This window comes from Pteropus medius, unplaced genomic scaffold, assembly GCF_902729225.1.
Source record: "Pteropus medius unplaced genomic scaffold, Ma_sr-lr_union100, whole genome shotgun sequence".
Lineage (NCBI taxonomy): Eukaryota > Metazoa > Chordata > Mammalia > Chiroptera > Pteropodidae > Pteropus > Pteropus medius.
In genome coordinates, this window is record NW_024351729.1 from 17,348,124 (window position 1) to 17,367,768 (window position 19,645).

General features: G+C 31.7%; 1 protein-coding gene across 4 annotated transcripts in view; it reads right to left on the reverse strand.

The window, feature by feature from the left end:
- LOC120587606 (receptor tyrosine-protein kinase erbB-4) overlaps nt 1-19,645 on the reverse strand; it is a 767,195-nt gene that overhangs the window by 66,506 nt on the left and 681,044 nt on the right. For all 4 annotated transcript variants that reach the window (XM_039844678.1, XM_039844676.1, XM_039844679.1 and 1 more), the window contains exons 6-11: nt 14,847-14,965; nt 12,050-12,191; nt 7,995-8,108; nt 6,437-6,563; nt 2,045-2,118; nt 1,064-1,154 (exon numbers count right to left, since the gene is read on the reverse strand). In XM_039844678.1, the coding sequence (XP_039700612.1) occupies nt 1,064-1,154; nt 2,045-2,118; nt 6,437-6,563; nt 7,995-8,108; nt 12,050-12,191; nt 14,847-14,965 (667 nt within the window). The remainder of the gene's footprint in view (nt 1-1,063; nt 1,155-2,044; nt 2,119-6,436; nt 6,564-7,994; nt 8,109-12,049; nt 12,192-14,846; nt 14,966-19,645) is intronic.

Here is a 19,645-nt window from a genome sequence, read left to right on the forward strand (position 1 = left end):
AATAACACTTGAATAGATGATATCTCTGAACTATCCATTTTTTATTAAGCATTTTCTCCTTTACTTTTTAAAACTTCTTACAGATATACTTGTTTTAATTGTAAAATTCAATGGACTTTCTATGAAATATTATTATAGACTATTTGATGACAATATTGATTTTAGGTATCTTTCAGATTTAAGTGGAAAAATTAAATCAAAATAATCCTTATGTCAATCAGGTTTTAACTGTTCATAAATAAGAATTTCATATAGATGAAACCTAAAATAAAAGCAGTGGTTTAATAAATATTAACTAAATATTTTATGTGAATAAAAAATATTGACATTAGAACTTCAGAGCAGTATCCTCTGAGCCCTGATTTTTCTGCTTATTATAATCATCACTGCATGTAGTTTGGTGGACAAATTCCTGAAACATCACCTCTATGACACTTGGTTCAAATGGTAGCACCAGAGACAAAATGAGAACTTCCTGGTAAAACAGCTTTAGTACCCCATATACCTACGCCAGCGGTCTCCAGTCTTTTTGGCACCAGGGACTGGTGCTCCTATGAGAATCTAATTCCTGATGATCTGAGGTGGAGCTGAGGTGATGAGGCTAATGCTGAGGAGTGGCTACAAATACAGATAAAGCTCCACTTGCTAGCCCACCGCTCACCTCCTACTGTGCAGCCTGATTCCTAACAGGCCATGGACCGGTATCAGTCCATGGTCTGGGGTTTAAGGACCCCTGATTTATGCCCCTTCTTAGTTATCCAATTCTATCCTTTAATTATGATAACATATGTCAAAAAAGTTTAATTTTATGGTTCACATAATGAAATTCATACCTGCAAAACAATATCACTTTAAGTGACAGGTGATTGAAAAATCAAACTGTATTCTGAATACTTTAAGCACAATCAGGGTATTTTTCATTGAGCTTACATTTGAAATTAAAAGTTGAAACCCAATATTTCTAGAATCGGTAAATCTATGAGACTGATAGCTATGACATAATGTAAACATGATGCTAATCTTGAAATCTGGGAGACTTGCATCTTTGAACATATACACTTACCTGTAGAGTACTCTTCCACCAATGGTCACCAGATTAGAAAAAACACTGAAGTCAGTCATGTTCGGGGGCCATGACTGTATATTCAAGAAACCTACAAAAGAATAGGGTGGTAAAATAATTCAGAATATCACTGTCTTAATAATAATGTTTAATCCTGATTATTCTTGAAATGTGATGAAAATGTATTAAAAGATAGAAAAAAAAGAGCAGTGAATATCCCTATTTTTGAAGCATTCTATCTCATATTTCTTCTTCCAAAATTTATTATCCAAAGTTTCTAGGCTACAATACTCAATAGATAATGAATATCAAAATAATGACCACCAAGAATTTGTTTCTCAGATATATAGAATCATATAACTGTTTATGTTCAAATATTTTAAAATTCTTAATTTAATAATTTATTCTTTTAAAAGAAAAAATATTTGGTCTAACTAAAGAGAAAGATATAATTTCATTTTCTCTGAAATCCTTTATCACTTTATATACTCATGACATCAGTTGTCTACCTTGCATTCTAAGGCATACATATATATCCAACCCTCCTCATTTGAACTTATATTCTTTGATAGCAAATCCATGTTTTATTCATATCTATGAGGCTATATCATGTACTGTAACAGCATGGAACATATTATGTGGTCAATAAACATGTGCTAAATGAATGCTACATCACACCCACGCTCAGTAATACTTCTTGTGCAAAAGTAAAAAGAAAAACATAGGTGCAAAGACAAGTTGATACTTGCAAAAACAGCAACATCAAAATTTCAAGAATATTATATTTTTTAAATTCCATGAGCTGATAAAATGTGCACAAATGCTAGGGAGTAAAGATACCCTCATTTAAAATGATGCACATTTTTAAATCTAGAATTTACTTTGAAAATGAGTTGTAGATTCCAATATTATGTAACATTTTCAAGAAAACACTAAAATTCACATAGTTTATAGTGCAATAATAACACCTCAAAAAATTACCTGTTATCTCTCGGACTGTCCGAAAGACATTCAGTTTCTCTGGATCTATGGCTTCAATTGCATTATAAGGGTCCCTAAAAAAAAATCAAGACATAGAGTCAAATTTAAAATTAAATAAGTAAAAAAATATAAGAAATGTGACAAGTTATTTCATTCAAATTGAATTTTAATTAGCAATAGGAAGGCTAGCAATGTCTTGTCCAAATTTTTCTACACTAGCTATGGAAGGGGATCAAAAGGTGCTTTCGAGATGGTTTTTATGACATAGAACGGGAGTTCTTCATCAAAGGTTATTCCAGATCTATCTTGAAGAAATCTCCAAATATAATAAGTCCATTTCCAAACATTTTATTTTATTTTGCCTTTAAAATTTATTCTTAATTGGAGAAATATACTCTGCAAATAAATTATGTTTTGGTGAGAACAACTGCCTTTTGGGTTCCTCAAAGCATTCTAAACCACTAAAAGCACCTGTAATTTCTTAAGAAGGATAAAAACAAACACATAAAGTCAACTTTTTTGCTGTATCTTCACATTTATCTATTAGTGAATTTTCATAGTATTTGTAATATTGTATGAAAGTTACTCCATATAAATTATTTAGAGTGATCTCGTTCCTATCCGGCTTATTTATATTCAGTTTTATAACATAGGAACTATTTGCCTCCATCTATAGGAATCATACTATCATTTGAAAACAAAATTTATAAGAAATTTAATGATATTCATAAGGTATTGTAAATTTTTGAGATTTTTAAAAATACCATCTTCTGATACATAAATATATTTGTAATTATTGTTTACATATACATATATGTATATATACATATGTATGCCTTGTCTTTTAAAACTGAGCATAAAATATATTTTAAAATTAAACATTTAATGGAATATTTTCGGAGATTTTTATATTAGAAAAAAGTTTTTCAGGTGTAATATATTGACCATACAAAATAATTGCATACTTGAATATTAAGCCAAACATAAACCTAATAATACCAAATACTTCTCAGTAATTCAAGCAATGCTTTCAGTTTTTTAAGGAATATATAGTGTTTTTAATGTAATAAAAGCTTTAAAAGACATTCTGTGCTATCTTGAGCATGTAGAGACCTCACGTGATTTTTCATTGGCCACTTCTCCAAGAGAGATCAAACCTTCTAAGAACAGTGAACTTTTTAGGCTTTTTTAAGAAACGTGTATTCACCTATAGTAATCAACTGAGTTTTATTCTGGTGTGGGTGTCTGCTGTTTCATCAATCTTTCAGAATGCTTTTGTGTGTAGGGGGAGAAAATAAGCACTAGGGTATAGTGGTCCACTGAATACAGTTTTTTTTAATAGGGTAATCGATTGAGGTGCTTCAGAATCCCCTAAAAGATAAGCAAATGGACTTCTTTTTCAGAATCCCCTAAAAGATAAGCAAATGGACTTCTGTCTTCTGAGTCTGAATCCATTGGTATCTATTCATCCTATCCTTAGAACCTTGGAAAGAATCTCTAGTAATTCCAGCAAACTTGGTATCTGGAACCACCTGGTACTGGCTCTTTTAACTTGATTCATCAGGATGTTCTTCTACACTGTGAACCATCCTATATCTTTAAAGAAAAAAACCCAATCTTAAATTACTTTTCAAACTAAGAAGTGCCATTGATACAATGTATGACTAATTTAACATGGCTTGGAGAAACATTATAAATGAGTTTCCCTATAATTCACACATAAACAAGATTTTCTTCAACGTGACATAAAGATCTCTCGAAGGCTTAATGCCTAAATTAAATGTTCAGGGAAACTTATTACATTTATAACTGAAGATATATGGAACAAATGACCATGCTTTTGATGAATAAGAAGCAAAAAAATTAAATTCACCATGTGGGAAAATTCTTGTTGCTATCCTATTCTAATGTGTAAAGCTTGTATATGCAGAAGAAATATTAGCTCTATAGTAGTAGAATGAGCTTTCGATATTTGTTTTTTGATGAAAAGCAGTGTATAGAACAGCTCTGTTCATATAATCAAATATTCTGCGATTATTGGGAAACACTCAAAACTCAGGGCAAGCACACAATAATGGGGCTAGTTCCAGTCTTTACTGAGAACATGTCCAGGTTGCCAGGAATGAAATGAATTCTGGACTGTTCATATGAAGCCCAACAAACCACAAAATTTTATATATTTAATTTTAGAGATTCAGGACTCTCATAATATAAGTTGACAGAATCCCACTTACCAACTTCAAAGTACCTCTAGCAGGTTTCATTCTATAGTCACTTGAAATACACAGTACTGTAAAATCCAGGACTTTCCTAGCTAAATTCAGAGCCATGAGCAAGAACATTCATTGTGTTTGGTGATCCATTATAAAGCTCAGCATAGAGAAAGAGAAACATATTTTCACAATTCCATTGAAATCTATTTTTTCACTCAACCCATTATCATTTTTCCATTGTCTACCATCATTGTAGTCTATCATCTAAGTATTTTCTTGTCAGTGTCTCATTGTGACTCAGCATGGGCAAGCTTATTTGGAGAGCATTTTGTTGCTCTAAGCACATGTATATAAACAATGTCAAAATGACAAGACATAAAAGGGGATTATTCCTATGAATAACCCTAAATACTGAGTTTTGCCTGCAGTTTCCATGCTAAATAAGGAAATAAGAATGCCTAGTCTAATTGTGGCAATGGCATTTTTATGCTATAAAATAAACACTTTCTCTTATTTCTTCTTTAAATTATGACTAGAGAATTAAAATCACTTTATAAAATTATGTATACAGGTAGGCTATCTCATCCATGATTTTCATTTCAGAATTAAAAAAGAAGTATTAAAATGATTAATGTATAAGAATGGATGTTGGGACGGATTGGGCTGAAAACTACTTGTCTAATGCAATTCATGAAATTGTTTTCGAATTTTTCCCAACACTGTTGGACTTGAGGCCAATTCATTTATTATATATATGTGGAATCAGGAAATGTGAATCAAGTGCTTATGTCTTATTTCTCAGAAGACACTGTTATGATCTATAATTTATGGTAATACCTGGTTTCAAAGATAGTTAAAATGTGGATATATTGTTTTATTTACTGTCACATACTTATTAAATTATATAGATGTATCTAAATATTGACCCAAGTGTCCTACCCAATATGGCCAAGGAAGGAGAGATGGCAATGGAAATGGATTTGGAGAGCCAATGGGGACTATGGTAAATTTGATTGATTATTTCCCATCTCAAAAGGCCTAGTAAAACCCAGCTCAAACAGATCATTGCCATGTGAGAATGTGACCTAAGAGTAACCAAGTTCACATATATATTTTTTTAAAAGTTAGAAATTTTGATTTTATTTTTTTAAAAAATTGCTTCTTAGACCAAATATAACATATCTGGGGAAGAAAGTGCATAGATATCATTACAGTATCTGGCATAGACACATGTTAAAAGCTATATTTTAAAGTAAAGAAATGTTTTATACAGTAAGACCTACAGTAATTTATTTAAATAGAAAGAAACAATTTTTTTTTATTTCTCTTGCTGTTCCTATTTGGGCATATTTATTCAAGTGTGTTAAATTATTTTGCTTCTAGAAATTATGTGATATATGTTTAGAGTAAGATTTTGAATTAGAATATGTGAGTGATACTCTTTATTTGTAGCCCATAGCAATAATATTTAGAGATTAAGTGGTAATATAGACAAATAGATAAAATATAAAGTAAAAATATTGACATTTCTATTGCAATTGAATGAATACAAATTTGGTTGTTTTCTCAGTTAAAACCAGCAGGTGGTTCTATAATGAAGAAGGCCAGAAATGTTATAATTTTTATTACTAAAATGAAATTAATTTACTAGTTCTCTTACAATAGTACTAACTCCTCAACTTAAGAAAAAAGAGAAAAAAGATATATCAGGGCAAACAGAAGTTCTGAAAACTCAGGACAATTTCAACTTCTTGATTTTTTTTCTGTGAAATACATTTTTGAAGAAATATTAATTTATGTTTTCTTAAACTAATTGATTACAAATTTGATATAAATTCCTTATTTCACCTTTTGACATTGTTTCTCTAAACATGCAAAAATATGTCAGACTTGCTAAAATCTATGGATTTAATGAGAATATTCTATAAATACATTTTGACATATATAAATTTATATTTTTGAATCTAAGTAGTCATCAATTTCATAATCCAGATGTGTCCCAAACTTTGATTTACTATAACTGCTGGTGAAATCTGTCATTTGATTTTGTTGTACAAGAGCATTCATATAGGATGGTACTCTTCTAGAATTCAAAAGGATTCAAACGAACAAAGCTGAAGACTCTTTAAGCGTTGTCTACACTTTGTAAAATAATTTTCTGTAAAAATTAAATACTGACCCGTGAATACCAGTGACAAGAAAGATCAAATTCCCATTGATTTTGGTGCAGTTTACGAATTTGTCAATGTTACTGGAATCCACAGTCTGTGCTGACATCAACGATCCTGTGCCAATGCCGTCACAAGCTGTGGAAACAAGACTCATAGTCAGGAAATTGAGAAATGTCTTTTTAGTCAATAAAGCATTGCTTTTTCATTATAAGATAACAGTATTTTTTCATTATAAAATGAAAAAATTTCATCGTAAGAAATAAATTGCTTTCTAACAAATAAAATAATAATTGATTATTACTTTAAAGGTAGTAACCTTTACTACTTGGCCTGTTTTAAAATACTGTCCCTGCATTATCCTCTAGTGAACACGATGCATAAGAATTCTATTTTAAATCGAGACCTAGTATATACACACAACAGATACATAACTAAAACAAAACTTTCAACAATCAACACTTATACTACATAAAATCACCTATTTTCTAATCCAGCTTAAAATATAATTTTTAAAACTTTTTAAATGCTGGTCACTCAAAATAATTTCACAGCCTATTGATAGTCTACAACTCACAGTTTTAAAAACACTGATCTAATTAACTATATATATATATATACGTGTATATATATATATACGTATATATATATATATACACGTATATATATATACACGTATATATATATACGTATATATATACTGATGACATGAGCTGTAAACAGAATGAAGAGACATTCAAAATTTTATATTGAAATTGAGTATCATCTTTGCTGTCTGAAGGCTCTACTTAAAACACATATACACACACAATTCAAAAATGTGGGGGGGGGTGGGGGAGAGAGAAAAAGAGAGAGAAGGAGGGAGGGAGAGAAAGTAGTCTAAAAGTAAGTGTAGTTTGCCCTTTTTAAAGGCAGTTCTTGATACTTTGGAAAGCTTAATAATATTCGGTAAATTTGTACTGAATTTTTGTCTTGCTTAATTTAAGTTTCATTCCAGTGAAGAATTTGAGCAACATAGCCGGAAGGTATTTCTTCCTTCACTAAAATTCTAGAACATAAATTATCTGTGCTATTTAACACTTATGGTAAATGTCCTTGTCATTTCATATATCTTATCTTTCGAATGTTTTTTAAGACCTGGAGAGTAAATGTCATGTTGCATCTCTCTTCGTAACCCTCTTTACACATAGCAGATTGTTTTGTATACAGTGGCAACCAACTAATATGTGTTCTTGATGCTAAAATAGCCATGTGAACCATTGTTGTGTGCATATCTTCTAGGATTTGCTGCACGTAGAATAAAATGCAGCTTTATTTCTGAGTTCCTATTAAAGTTAACTCAGAGTGTTATCTGGATCGCTTTAGCATATATCATTTGAAACCAACAATACACACTGTACAACAGTTGATACTTTAGAGAATGGTTCATAGTCACAGAAAAGTGTGTATGGGAAGGTTTGGTTGGGGGAGTTTTGCGTTCTGAGAGGTTTAGTCAGCCTAACAAAAAGTGAATGAAACATTTCAGTACAGGCCCCTGTTCCAGCCTAAATAATCTCAGCTATTACTCACCTTTTGGGCAAATATCAGTGCAAGGTTTACACATTTTAATTCCATTTTCTTCTACTTCCATCTTGGAACTAGGACAGGCACGCACACAAGAACTAGAATCAACCACAAAATTATCTGATATAAAAAAAAAAAGGTAAAATTAGCAATAATGTTGATATTTGGCAAACAAGTTTAAAACGAAATATTTTAAGGTGTGAAAATGATTAACATCATTGATAATATATATGTATCTTTCCCTAAAACAATTCTCTGTCTAAATATCACGCCCTGAAAAAGCATCTAAGATCGTCCACATTTGAATCTAAGGGCAGCGTGTGTTAACAACCAGCACTTGCTTGATGACTACACCACATCCTAAACTGGCCCCCAAGATAGAGTGAATTTCTTTTATAGACTTAGGAAACTACATGACATTTACTTTGTGTTTTTCAATAGTTCCACTTCATTTCATGTCATGATGCAAGTTGAAGTCTAAAATACTTCAAGTTCCATGAAGCACAAATGAAACCGAGGTTAAACTGCCTTGGATCAAGAGAGTGCACTTTCAGAAGGAAATGTTTAAAATGTGTTCCATTTTTCAATGGAATGCCATAGAAACTGTCCCATAGCTTTATGTGAAAAAACAAAATGAAATGTGAAAGGGCAGCACTTTAGGAAAGGTAAACTAAATAAACCAGGAATATCTAATTACTTGACACATTGGTACAATGTTTAGAAGTCCAGTCATCTGGAATATGCCAGAACATTCTTTCTCAAGAAAAGGACACATTATTGATTTAAAGGCTTCTATAATGAAGAGAAAACACAATTACTGCTAGTCCACTTTGGATTTTGAAGGCAGTATCCTTCCATGTCTAGGAATACTGCTTCTGGCCTAGTATTCAGTGATATGGAAGACTTCTGGCCTTGAAGGGGGCCCAGAGCAGAAAAAACATATGGTGCAGGTCTAGATTGAGATGCAAGGGATTCTCCTAGTTGGGTCATAAAACCCAAGAGGTCCTAAGAAACCAGAAGTATCTATGGTGGGAAAATATGCCATATGGAGTCATGGCAAGTCCCAACTGGAAATTCACATCAGAGACCTCTAGGACTCCAGAGATAAGCCATGCCATCTGTAGCATACAATTCAACACCATTTAACAAATCGCTCCTGACATGCTTCTGGGTCTTAATGGAGACAGAGCACCTATCCATAGGTCATTGATTGATCTTGTAGCCAGACTTGCCCATCATAAACAAGGTTTTCTTAGAATCACGATGCCATAATGTTGTGATAACAGGTCTGACAGCAATCCATTGTAAGATGAAAGCAGTAGATTTAGGATTAGATATAAACAGTGGCAGAGGCACAAGTAAACTACATAAGCAGGTGGTCCAGACCTGCATGTCATCCATCATTGTGCTGGCACCTCCCACTCAGCTCCTACCTGTGGCTGCATCCTTATTGCTACATCCAAGAGATGATGGAAGCACTTATGACAAGCTGATAGAGGAAGACAGACACTAAGCTTGGTAGGTGAGTGCTAGTAGCCGAAAATAAATGGCAGCTGCCCTGCAGCCTCACTAAGGAGTGGACTTGAAAAATAGTCACAAGGAAAAATCCTACTAATGAGCATAGTTCTGGGTGGTGCAAACGATCATTTACTTTGTATGGACATGACCTGAGCTTAGAATAAATATAGATTCATGCACAGTGGCTTGTCATGGGAGAAGAAATACTGGAAAATCTGGAATTGAAGGGAATCTAGGGTAGAGGGGTATGTACGAATGCATGAGAGTGGACACAAGGTATAAATATGTTTGTATTCCACGTAAGGAGGCACTTAGATGAGACTGCATCGAAGCCTCAGTCCACTTCCTTTCCTTCCCCGACAGGTCTTGATTCTGAAAACACTCCTTAATAAGCTAATCTCAGGGAACCCAACCTGAAGCATGTGCATATACTGTGTAGTATGTAACCATCCTTTCTTTGAGGTCTTTAGGAATACCCCTCATTCCATATTTTTGCAGTAACTCATGCCAAGTAAAATAAATAAAGATTAGAAATAGCCTTCCATCAGTTAAGTTCAGGTTTTTCAGCCAACTGAGTTTCAAAAAGAGATTGTTGTTTGGAGTTTTTGATTTTCAGAATTCTGGATTATGGCATGTAGACCAGTATTTAGAAGCTAAACATCTTTGTTTTTTCAAGATAGCTACAGTTTAGCAAACTTGCCTTATGTGCGAAGTCCATCAAAAATTTAAATTTTAAATAGATAAATACCGAAATGTTTTAAATTAGTCTGTAATGTGACAGGCCTAAACTAATCCAAGAAAGAAAGTTTATGAGTTATCATAGCTAAGGTAACTGGACATGTAATTTCACAAAATAGTTCTTGGTGTTTGGCCACTTGCTATAGTTTAGGAGTTGAGAGCCTTCAGATGACCACTGTAAAGGATAGTACAGAAAAAAAAAAATTCCCTAGTTCAGATTTTTCTGGTACTTTTTCCACTCCAGCCCAACCTCTGGGCCTCAACCTCAGAACCTGAATTTAAAAAAAAAAAAAGCAACAAAAATCTAAAAAATCAAAACCAAAACAACAACAACAAAAAAAACATAGTTTGACTGTCTTGAGGGCAAGGCACTATAATTTGAAGATAGAATAAAAGAATATTTGTCTAAAAGGAAATATTTCATCATCTAGTCCCATCCTATAATACTTCCAAGTCCCCTATTTGCAAGGATAGGAGATGGTGAGATACAGGGTAACTTTAGGTAAGAGGTTATTAGAAGAAAAACATAAGTTTGGATATTAAAGTGTTTAATATGGAAAAATCTCTACTTTCCTAGAGTTAGAATGCTTATGACTTTAAAATCCTTAATCAGAGGCATGCTAAATTTATATATATATATACATATATATATATATATATATATATGTATATGTGTATATATATACACATACACAAATATATGTAATCAGAGGCATGCTAAATTTATATATATATGTATGTATATGTGTATCTATATACACATACACACATATATGTAATCATTATATATATAATTACTTTAATCAATATAAAAATATTTAATAATGATGACCAGAATTGTCATTGTTTTCAAATAGGTGTTTTTATATACTCTTTCTCTGATCCTTATTCTCTATCCCTTTCATCCTTATAATGATACTGGAAAGAGGAAGGAAGAGATATGATTATACCATAAATATCTTAAAGAGGAGGAAATTAAAAAGTAATTAGTGCATTTAAAATTACACGGCTAAAGTGGGCAAAGCCAGCACCCATAGTCACTCTAATCCCACATCACTTGAATTTCCTATTCCATCACATACACAAGTGAAGATAACAACAACATCTGCATGAAGATTGTAAAGCCTTCTTCTTTTAAATGAGTATGTGAACAAATATAGTTACTTTTTTCAGCCTTTCCAGTAGCTAATACAGTGAAGAAATGTACCATCGGTCACTTCAAGCAAAAAAAAACTGACTCAAGCAAATATCAGAACCTGTGTTTTAGGGAATTCTTGATGAAAATTAAGCTGGTCACTTTGAATCCCCAGGATGAGTTATCAATTTGGTAAAGACTTCTTAGCATGCTCTTCATATATACTGTTATTGTTTATGATTATATTTGATATTAAAAATATAATTTTATATATTCCACTACAAACTAGTCAGAAATAATTTTGGATACAAATTTATTGGTATGAGAAGCACACTTCATTTGTTGTGTGGCTTGCTGCCACATAAACTAATCACTTTTCTGAGAAACAGATCACATGCAAAAACAATGAGGTATAGTGAAAATAATGAGTTTGGAAGTCAGTGACACTGTACTCTAACTTCACACATATCAGTCCTTTGCTGAGACTTTGGATCAACCATTTTAATTTTTTGAATTTTAATTTCCTTGTCTGTGAAATCATAGCAATAGTCCCCATAACCCAAGTCATTCATAATATTGTTACATTTCAAATTATAATAAATTTACATGAAATTTCTGTGTTTTTAAATGATGATCTAATTAATTTGGCTCTTCTTATCCTGTTACTTACGTGGGCATTTTTTAACACAAAATGCTCCATATGTGTACTTTGCATTGAAGTTATGCTCCAATTGAAAGGTGGTAGGATTGTAGACAAAAGTTTGGGGACATTGAGTAACACAAGCTCCACTGTCATTGAAATTCATGCAGGCCTGCAACATAACAAATATTAATTTCATTTAAAAATAAGTTTCAGAATACTTGTTAAAGGAACATTTCTGTAACAGTTTCGTGAGAAGGTTATGTTCTTTACTTAGTATATATCAATTCCATAAAAAACTGTACAATTTGATAATTTTACAGTCATTAGTGCTTATTTTTTTAAGTTCAAATTTGTTTAGGACTTCTACAATTTTATAGAACTGTTTATCCAATGTCAGGAAATATACCATCTATAGTTATTCATGTTCAAATTGCTTAGTATCTATCCACTCATTTCTAAATTAAGCATTAAATTCAATTATTAAAGCTAACTAATAGTGAAAAATCATTTAAGCTCACACTTATTCAAAATGTTTGTGTTGAATCGGAGTCTGACACTAATAACTAAACCCTAATTCTAGAAGGTAGACTTTCCTTAAAACTGGTGTTTGGAGAGTTTAGTGCTTTAAGCGACATTTATCACCATTGTATAGTGAGAAAACATTGTGATGGCCATTTAAACTGGCCTTGAAAAAGCACTAGCAGGTAACTAGTCAAGTGTAAATGTAGGGTATATAATGCTGAAATGTAAAGAAGTAGTTATACTTAGCCCATAATTAAATAATATGATGCCATTTCCTGTATGGTCTTTTTCATAATGCCATGCAATTTAATAAAAGCCACCCAGTTCAAGTAAAACAATTTGTTTCTGCTAACTTATGTATTTATATAGAAACTTCAATTTTTAAAATATTAAAATGCATTTGAGAAGAATTAAAACAATTTTACCAACTAAGTTATGTATGTGATATAAAATGAGAATATATGTATAAGTACATAAAAATGTGTGATTAACAAAAGATTGAGTGAACTAATTCTCTTAATTAAAAATATTAAACCTTCACAGGGATAATTTAGGCCTTAGAAGGCAAGCTATTGTGAACTCAAGCTGTATTTTACATTTCATCATAAACTGTATGTATGGTTATTGATAAGCACTAATTTATTCTGTTTCCTCAAAACATTTTCTTCATCAATGTTGTTTTAGCAAGCACTTTATCATGAACATGACAATTCCCTGATGATGGTCTACTAGATGCATAATCAGAACGAGAATCACTGATGAAACATTATTCACTAAGATGACAGTTTCCAGGAAGAATTTATTAAAAACCAATCTAGAATACTCAGTAAGTTTTAATTTATGGCTATAAAACTTCATGTGTCCTCATAATTGCTTCACTAACACACTTTATGCAGTGCTGTGCACAGACTGGTTGGCAACAAAGGAACGTAAGCCAGAGGAATCAAATTTACCTTCCAGACAGCGTATAAAACAACGCAACTTACACTGAGGCCTTGGTCTGGCATTCTTGAACATTCTGTACCAAATGCCAAAGTGGAATCATGGGGCCATTTCATAAAAGTAATGAAATTAGAATTCTGAAGCTCACTGGGCACTCTGCTTATTATGACAGTGGAATCATGAAAATAATGCAATGTCAGACTTCTAAGTGAAAGTTATAACTATTACTGGTGCTTATTGTTATTATTGTTTTGGAATTGGCAGCATCCTCCAAATCCAGCTTTCATCCCATGTCTGGTGATAGGCAGAGGAAAAGGTCTCAGTCCAAGACCTGCTAAGCAGCTTTCTTAAATTTTTAACATTTTAATTTTCTTTTCTTCTTCCTCACTACTTACTTCTGCAATACATACTTTTGTTCACGATAGAATTAGAGTAGACAGATTAAATTTCTTGTGACATTAAGAAAATTCACAAGTTACTATCTATATTATAAAAGCTGTAACTTACATTTTGTTCATTTCCAGAATTGTGCCAATTGGAAAACTCAATTCTAAATATAATTGTATTGTCTAAATATTCGAGAAGGGGAAACAAGAAAATGAATTCCTGTGTTCATTTTTAACAAAATAAACAACTTATTTTATGATTTTTAACTTAAAATGAAACTAATGTTCTATGTGTATGAAATTGCATTAACTATAACTCACGGAATTGCTTGTATGTATTCAAAGGAACAGCTATAACTGTATCAGGGATATCATAAAGTAATTAAAAGTGTCCCCAACAAGTGATAAATGCTAATTTTAAGGAAGTAAAACAGTGTTCTAAAATAAAAATCACACAGATTAGCATAAAAATTGCTTCAAGTGAGCATTTGTAAATCTTACAACTTTTGAATCATGTTAGTTTGTAAACGACATAAACTAAAAAATAGTTAAATTTATAAATTTATCTGCTATTATCTTGAAATTCATATTTAGGAAATAAAATGCAAGTACCCCCACTCAGAAGACTCAATGATGTTGCAACATAAACAGGTAATCACTGAAAATCATGGAAAGGTGTTGTTACCTTTTAAAAAGATACCTCAGTTATGTTCTCCTTCACATTTTCAGGTAAATCTCACTGGTAATGTAAATTGTAACAGAAAAACATAATTCATTTAGTGGAACAGAACAATCCTAGTTAATCAATAGCCACCCAGAGAATGAATGACTTCTAGGAAGGCAGAGAATATTTCTTAATCCTAAAATGGTTTAATTATATCTTTTTAAATAAGATGTTAAATATCCAGTGTGCTTGAGCCAAACCAGGGGGAAGGGAAAGCAGGAGAATAATAGGGAGAAACTCCCAGACTTACAAAGCAGTCAGTGTCTTTAGGTCCTGAGCAGCCTCCAGCACATTCTCGATGACAGCAGTCACTGACATAGGGTCCGTAGCACCTGCCATCACATTGTTCTGCACACACTGTCCTTGTCACTGCAGAAGACAGAAATGGGGCCTCAATCAAAGTCAGCCACCAAGAGAAACTTCTAAGGAGACTGGAAGTAGATGAGAAAAGCTGAATTCTAGAGTAATTTACTCTACCAACCGTTGACTCAATTCAGCAAAGATTTTTTGATTGAAGTCTGCAACAGGTCAAAATTACTGTATAAAACCCTTCAGAATTAACACAAATTAGTTTTTATAATCATTCTTGTTCCGGAAAATACTTATAGTGTTTTACAAAAATCATATACATTAGCAGGAAAGAATCAAATTTGAAATGACTGAATGAGTCATTTTGGCAGGTTGTAAAAGGTAGAGTTAGCAGTGAAGTCAATTCACAATAAGCAAAGTAAGGTCCTATGGCAGATGTTCCCCAAAATACCTTTAAGATTCTTAGTAGTCAATGCAAAAAGGGAAACGAACTTTTACATGATTTACATTTTATCCTATAATTCATATCAGATACATAGATGAATAGATACACAGACAGACATACAGATAACTGATCAACAGTAGCAAAATTCTTTCTATTCCTGAGATTTAAGTGGAATTTTTACCAAGATTCCTCAAAAAGAGGAAACTGTGTAAGGAACAGAGCAATAGCTTCAAAGATAGGAGGAAAGGAGGGAAAGCAGGGAGGGAAGGAAAGAGCAATAGAATGAAGGAGGAAGGAGGCACTTCACAGTATATACAACAAAAACTTGCACTGTTTTTTTTCTTAATACATCCTTCATCAACTGACCACAATCTCTGTCTTAACTGGTGTCCTTCACTACTCTCACATCCAGCCACACAGAAACACCACTTGTGATTCCTGATTCTTTACACCATATGCAACTGAGATTATCACTGCCTTTTCACGACACATTTCTTCTTGTCTTCTCTGTCTAGCAAATACTCATCCCTAAGATCCAGCTAAAGTGTCACTTTTGCTCTAAAATTTTTCCAGACACATCTCTAGGCTGACTTAATCTGTGTCCCTTTTCTGAACAAGTAAGGAGATAAAGTGATACAGCAGTTGATGAGGTCTGAAAGCCTAGACTCAGATTCAAACTCTACCCGTGTGATACAGCAAGTTATTTAACCACTTTATATTTCACTTTACCGTTTTTATGAATGAGTTAGTATTAGTACCTATTTAATGGGATTGAAGACAGAGATACAGTTATAAAATGCTTAACTGCTCCCTATTAATAATAATCAGCAGCTGTTAGAGATTATCATTGTACTTATTATAGTACATTGTATTTTTTTTCCATGTTCACTCCCCTACCAGACTACTAGTGTAATTTGCTGAAGGACATTGTCTTATTTAATTGTATCCTTGGTTACTAGCACAATGTTTGGCACTTAACACACAATAAATATCACCTCCAAGTAAATGAATAAGTCACATGTAACCAACTCAATAAAAGTATCTGTTTATTTAATATTTAATGCCCTTATTAGAGGAAAAGACAATATGTACAGAGTTAAAGAGGTAGGAAACTAAGAAATATAGACAAATATTAAAATGTCAAGAAATGGAACATACCAAAATACAAACAGAATTATTGTTAATATCAATTATTAGATTAAAACACTCCTTAATTATGCCATTGATTATTTCATAATTCCATATTTTCACTTGGATCCTTTGCAATTGCACATGATGATGATATTCATAAAATAACTCATAATGTTTAAATATGATCTATACCCTTTCATTGGACATGATTATATTCTTCCCTAAGTAGTACAATCAATAAAGCATCAAATAACGTTTTAAGAAGCAGTTGGATTCACCCTCTGTCTTGTTTTTGTAAAAATAAAGTCATATGATACTTCTTAGCAAAAGCTTATGAAAGATTTTGAGTAAAAGAAATTTTTAGGTCTAAATTCGTTAGGGCATATTTTGTATTTGCAGTTTGAATAATATGAAATTTTGAAATAAATAATTTCTTCTGTAAGTATTCCAGAATAAAATTCTACAAAATAAGTAAACTTGGCATGTCCCTTTAGCTTATCTAAGTCTTTGTTCAAATCTCATCTTCTCAGTGAAGTTTACCCCTATTTAATACTGAATCCTTTCCAAACCACTGACTCCTGATGCAACTTTGGACTCTCCTCTTCTCTCTCTTTCTTTCTCCTTCCCTCCTTCCCTCCCTCCCTCATTTTTCATTCTTCTTCCTTCCTTCCTTCCTTCCTTCCTTCCTTCTTCCTTCCTTCCTTCCTTCCTTCCTTCTTCCTTCCTTCTTCTTCCTTCCTTCCTCCTCTCCTTCCCTCCCTCCCTCTCTCCCTTCTGTATCTTTGTTACAGCATCCATCACAATCTACCATATTTTACAACTGACTCATTTATTACACTTGTTTTGTTTGTTGGTGTATTCCAATGTCTAATGCTGTATCTGGCATTTATAATTTTTATTTATATTTCATGTACATGATACACATACATATATAATATATGAAATATACCCAAATACATCACATCCATTCATTAACTCTTCATATTCATATAATTTGCTTATATTAATGTTCCTAAATTTTAACCAAGTGGTACATTTATTTAGATGTCTTAATTAGTAATCCATACCATATGAAGAAAACACTTCTAATAGATACTTTTGTAAAGAATAGATTCAAATATAATTCCTCTCTTTCAGGTTCAACAAGACTCTTTTGATTTACCAAGAGTTGTTAATTGAAACAGCAGATATATGTTAAGTAAACAAATTATTAGATTAAAATAAATGTTATCACAGGGGAGTCTATTAATTTTCTTTTAGTTGACAGAAATTGCTCAGTTGGAAAATAGCTCAAAGTGAGTTAGTAATCATATCCTGTAAGTCCCATTATATTTTAATCCAAGACACATATGTTAAAGTATTAATTTCTATTTTTAATTCTATGATAATTTAAGGTAACTATATAAAGTGTTTGTTTTATTTATATACTTTGCTCTTTCCTACAAAATGAGGAAATTAATGTAGAGAATATTTATAAAGATAATTAACCATTAATTTATTTTAAAATTATTTATTAACTGTTAAATTTATTAAATGTTCATTGAAGTCATTTCTTTAACTATGGTATTTAAGTACAAAAATAATGTTACAAATATAATCTAATAGCACAATCTTATATTCAATAATAATTATTATACTGTGAAACTTTTAAAACATGTATTTTAAATTATTCAAGCATATATGTTGAGTCAACTTTAAATTTTTTAGAATAGCAATTTCTTTTATACAGTGGTCACATATCTCATTTTTTTCAGAATACTTTGATCTTTGCTATGCCATCCCATCTCAGGAACATACAAAGAAACATCCTTCTAAGTTATTACTTATAAAAATTTTGATTTAAGGTATTAAAAGGGAATTACAAAATTTGCTTTGAAAATAGTCTATAACTGATTTTAAAAATAAAAATTAATATACATTCAACACTAATGTCTAAGAACCATGTTGTACTTCTGAAATTAATATAATATTGTATGTCAACTACAATTGAAAATTTAAAAAATTAAAAAACAAAAATAACAAGGAAAAAACACATTAGACACTAAAAGTGGCACTTTTTGCCATCATATCGTTTGCATGCATTAATTTTAATTGAAAGTTCAGTAAAAAGGAAACATATTTGGAAGTGTTTGCTTGGCAGATAATAATATTTAAGTAAGCAAAAAGGACAAAACTATAAGCTTAATCTCTAAACAGTGATGTGATATAGTTAAACATTTCTTCGCAATTTTATATGAGGTTTGTTTTTAGAAAGAAAATGTTCCCTGTGTACAATCTTTTTTTTCTGTGTACAATCTTTTTAATGGCATGCATTGATTAATAAACATTTCTTACTTACTATGAATTAAACGCATCACACTATACTCATATTTTATTATGATGGAAAAACAAAAAAAACATTTCCTGAAATCAATGATATAACTCACTTAGCCTCCATGGGAACATTAACTTATAATTGCTTTGGTTATATTAATTTCCATCCTTGCTTGAATATTATTTCATTAGCATTTTTCCCCTGTATTTAGTATCTTTTCTAAATTGCTTCATTGGGTATATTAAAATATTTGGGTCAAATTTTAACTAGCTTATTCATTGGTGGCACATCACTAACTGTTATTGTTTAATATAAAAGGTAAATCCTGGGAAGTGAAAATGCTTATTATATTAGGGTCAGTAAACTTGAAATTGGAAGTGGGGATGCATTCAAAATATCCATGAGAATCATTTGGGTAAAGTTTTACAAACCCAATATTCTATAGTTAGGGGATACTGCTCAGAGATTATCTATGATCTCAAAAAATTAAAGTATTTGTAAGTAGCTTTATTATACCAGTAACTCACCAATAAAAATCATAGGTTAATTACTTTTTAAAATATAATCACACTTAAAGTTACGCCCTCATAACAAATTTATTTTATTTAAAGAACTTTGGCAATTTACTAATCAAATATTTATTGTTGTTTTCTAGGAGTAGCAAAGAGGATAAAGGGCATTCAAAATTGAGCAAAACACAGCACTGGTATCACAGTGAGAAAACAAAAAGATCTCTGCCCAGTAAAAAGTAAATAAGGCTAAATTTAGGCAAAGTCTTTGTAAGTCCCATGTTTTTACACTCCATCATTTTTCTCCCCTATCTAATTTCTTCTATCCTCTATCTTCTCAA